Source organism: Plasmodium reichenowi, chromosome 9 (assembly GCF_001601855.1).
Source record: "Plasmodium reichenowi strain SY57 chromosome 9, whole genome shotgun sequence".
Lineage (NCBI taxonomy): Eukaryota > Apicomplexa > Aconoidasida > Haemosporida > Plasmodiidae > Plasmodium > Plasmodium reichenowi.
In genome coordinates, this window is record NC_033654.1 from 480,082 (window position 1) to 483,642 (window position 3,561).

At 18.6% G+C, this 3,561-nt stretch overlaps 1 protein-coding gene across 1 annotated transcript; it reads left to right on the forward strand.

Annotated features, from left to right (window-relative positions):
• Window positions 1-482: 482 nt before the first annotated feature.
• Window positions 483-3,317, forward strand: PRSY57_0910600 (hypothetical protein; the record flags this gene model as incomplete). Its single annotated transcript, XM_020114783.1, has 2 exons — window positions 483-2,111; window positions 2,238-3,317. 2 exons carry the CDS (start codon window positions 483-485, stop codon window positions 3,315-3,317), a joined length of 2,709 nt encoding a protein of 902 aa, XP_019970483.1.
• Window positions 3,318-3,561: the final 244 nt, after the last annotated feature.

The following is a 3,561-nucleotide window of genomic DNA, read 5'->3' on the forward strand; positions in this document are numbered from 1 at the left end:
AAAAAAAAAAAAAAAAAAAAAAGAAAAAGAAAAGAAAAGAAAAGAAAAGAAAAGAAAAATAGATATAATAAAATTAAATATAATAAAATATTATAATTTTGAAGAATACAAAAGTAATATTGCATTAAATAAACTATCTTCTTTCTTTTTCCTATAAGGAAAAAAATATATTAAAACAGTAAATATAAATGCATAAATAAATAATTATATATATATATATATATATATATATATATATATATATATATTATGAACACGGTCATAATTTATAGACATATATATATTATTTTTATTTTATTTTATTTTATTTTATTTCATTTTATTTTTTTCTTTTTGGCTTGTACAATTAATCCTTATACACATTACATGAACACGTTCATAATTTTTTTGTAGTTTTGTTGTTTTTTTTGCATGCACAGTTCATAAATTCTATATATCATTACATATATTATATTTATTATTTTATATTTCGTGTATTTATCATGTCTAATATAAGATGGATACATAGAAAAGATAAGGATAATGAAAAAAGGGTAATTTCTTTAAACGAAATAAAAGAAAGATATTTAGTTGATAATTCGAAAGATCACAATTTAAAGAAGAATAAAAATACTTGTGAGAAGAAAAAATGTAACATCAAATTTTACGAAAAAAAAAAAAATGGGAAGCCACAGCAACAGGTAATTTTCCAAAATGGCTATCCAAAAAAAAATGTAAACATAATTCTAAATAATAAAAATCATGAATTAGATTATAAAACTAAAATTCAAGAAAAAAATGAGAGAAATTGTAATTCCGAAATGTCCAAGAAAATAAATGGAAGAAATAATCTACAAGAAGATTATAGAAATTATCTTTGTCATAACAATAATAAAAGGGATTACATCTCAAAGAAAGAACTAGATACGGACAAAGTAAATATAAATTTAGATATTACAGTTCAATGGGATAAAAAATGTAATAATAATATATCGTGCATAAAAAAAAAAGATCTTATAACAAATGATTTTCATTTAGATGATTCTTTAATTATGTATGAACAAAATGAAGGTAATAAATATATTAAAAGTAATTATTATGATAATCCCATTAATTCAAGTATATTAAATTATGATAATAAGGTAGACTTGGATTACAATAATACATGTAAATATTATTATGATCATAAAAAAATGGAATATAATATGGAAGAGGAAGATAAAATAAGAAATGCATATATATATAATAATAATAATAATAATAAATATGTAAGAAAAGAAGACCATAAATATTATAGTGAACAGTCCTTGAAGGATAATAATGAAATTATAGAAAATATGAAGAAAAATAATTTTAATAATAATAAATATAAAAATGTTTTATATAATAATGCAGGAGAGGAAAACAACATAAATCCTTTTATCAAAAACAACCCATTTACTATTAATAGAATAGAAGATGTTTTAAAAAAAAATAATAAAAATAACATTATCATTTCTTCTAATAAAACATCTTATACAAATAATAAGAATATGCACACACAATGTTATAATTATAATAATATGTATAATGAAATTAGAAGAGGACCTGATATATTTATATTAAATTATGAATATAAAGAGAAATTAATTTCCTTCAGCTCTTTGTTAAATAAAATTTTACAGGAAAAAATATGTGATTATTTTGTTATTGTAATAAAAATATTTTTGTTACAAAAAAGGCACAAGCCAATATATAAAAAATACAATAAAGTTAAGGAACAAGCAAATGATATTTTTATAAATGAAGATAACTGTATGTATATTAAAAAAACAAACAACAAAAATAATGATAGTAAAACAAAAAGGACATTACAAGGAGGTGTTCATAAAAAAAGATCAAGTAATGAAAATTGTAACAACAAAATTATAGACAAATTTACACATTTTGAAATGGAAAAAAATACATATAAAAAAACTGTTTTAAATAACACTTTAATTGATAGTTTTAATGATGTAGATATTAATGATCAAAAGAGGAAAAAAAAATACTTGAACTTTTTTGTAATCTTGCTCTCATTGTTTTTAAAAAAGTACCTTTATAAACAAATGTCCAAATTCTTCTTTATTGTTGGATCACTTCGTCAGAAATATGTAATGAAAAAAAAAAATAAAATAAAATAAATATAAATATATAAATATAAATAAATGAATATAATCATAAATCTATTCACATATACATATATATATATATATATATATATATATATATTTTTTTAGGAGGAAAAGAGACAAATTAGAAAATACATCAATATAAAAATTTATGCCTTGTCCCTATTGGAAAGGATATTTTATAGAAAGAAAAAAGAAAATTTGAAGTTATGTTTTGTAAGATTCCAAAAAACTAATAGGTGTATCATAATGAAAGAAAAGAATAATGAAGAAGATAACAACTTACAAAGTACTTTCTTTACAGAAAATATAAAAAGTAAAATAATCAAGTCAAGAAAGTATTTAGAAAATACATGTTTTGGTAAACCCAAATTATATAGAACTGACGATTTTATAATATTCTTTAATAGAAAATTACTTAAAGAAAAAGATGAAATATATCAAAAATGTTTATTAAGATCTAAATCAGATTCTTTGTTAGACTTTTTAAAAATGTCTAAATTAAAGAAAACATGGAGAAGTTCTTCTAATAACTTTTCAGATACAATGAATAATAATATGAGAGGTTCAACTTTACTTGAGCATTTTTTCACGGCCACGTATAATATAAACGATAACAGTTTTCATAACGAAATAAATAAAAGCAGAATGAATATATCATATTATGAAAATAAGCATGTCTCATCTAATTTTTTAACTAATAATAATGAATATAGTAATAATACCAAGGAAAATACAAAAGGGAATAGTAATATAAAGATAAATGATAAAAACTTAAAAAAGAAACAAAATAATATATCAAATGAAAAAATATCCAATACCTTTCAACAAAAGGTACAGGGAAATCAAAATTTATTAAAAAACTTTTTTCTAGATGAATATAAAGAAAAAAAAAAATCTATTGATGAACATATAAATGATAAAAATTGTAGAATATTTTTCAAAAATATTAAAAAGCAATTAAAAATAAATTACAAAGAAAAGCTTGATGTGCATAAAAAAAATTATAATGAAGATTTAACTATAAGTGATTTGAATAGTACTATGGGTTTCTCAAAAAATATAAATTCGTATATATATGATGATACTCAAAGAAACTCTCAAGAAGATCTTGTTCCCAATTTGAATTTTTTAACACAATCGGATTTAAATATAATAAATAATTTGACTCAAAATTTTACCAAATAACATAAATATTATATAAACTGGGAAATTTCATAAAATGGGGAATGGTTAATAGCTAGCCAAAAAAAAAAAAAAAAAAAAAAAAAAAAAAAAAAAAAAAAATATAAAAATAAAAAAATATAAAAAAAAAAATAAAATATATTAAAAATTAAAAATATAATATAAATAAATAATTTAAATTTTTTTAATATATTTTTTTTTTTTTTTTTTAATTTTTTTTTTTTTTGATTTATAAATATTTTTTTTT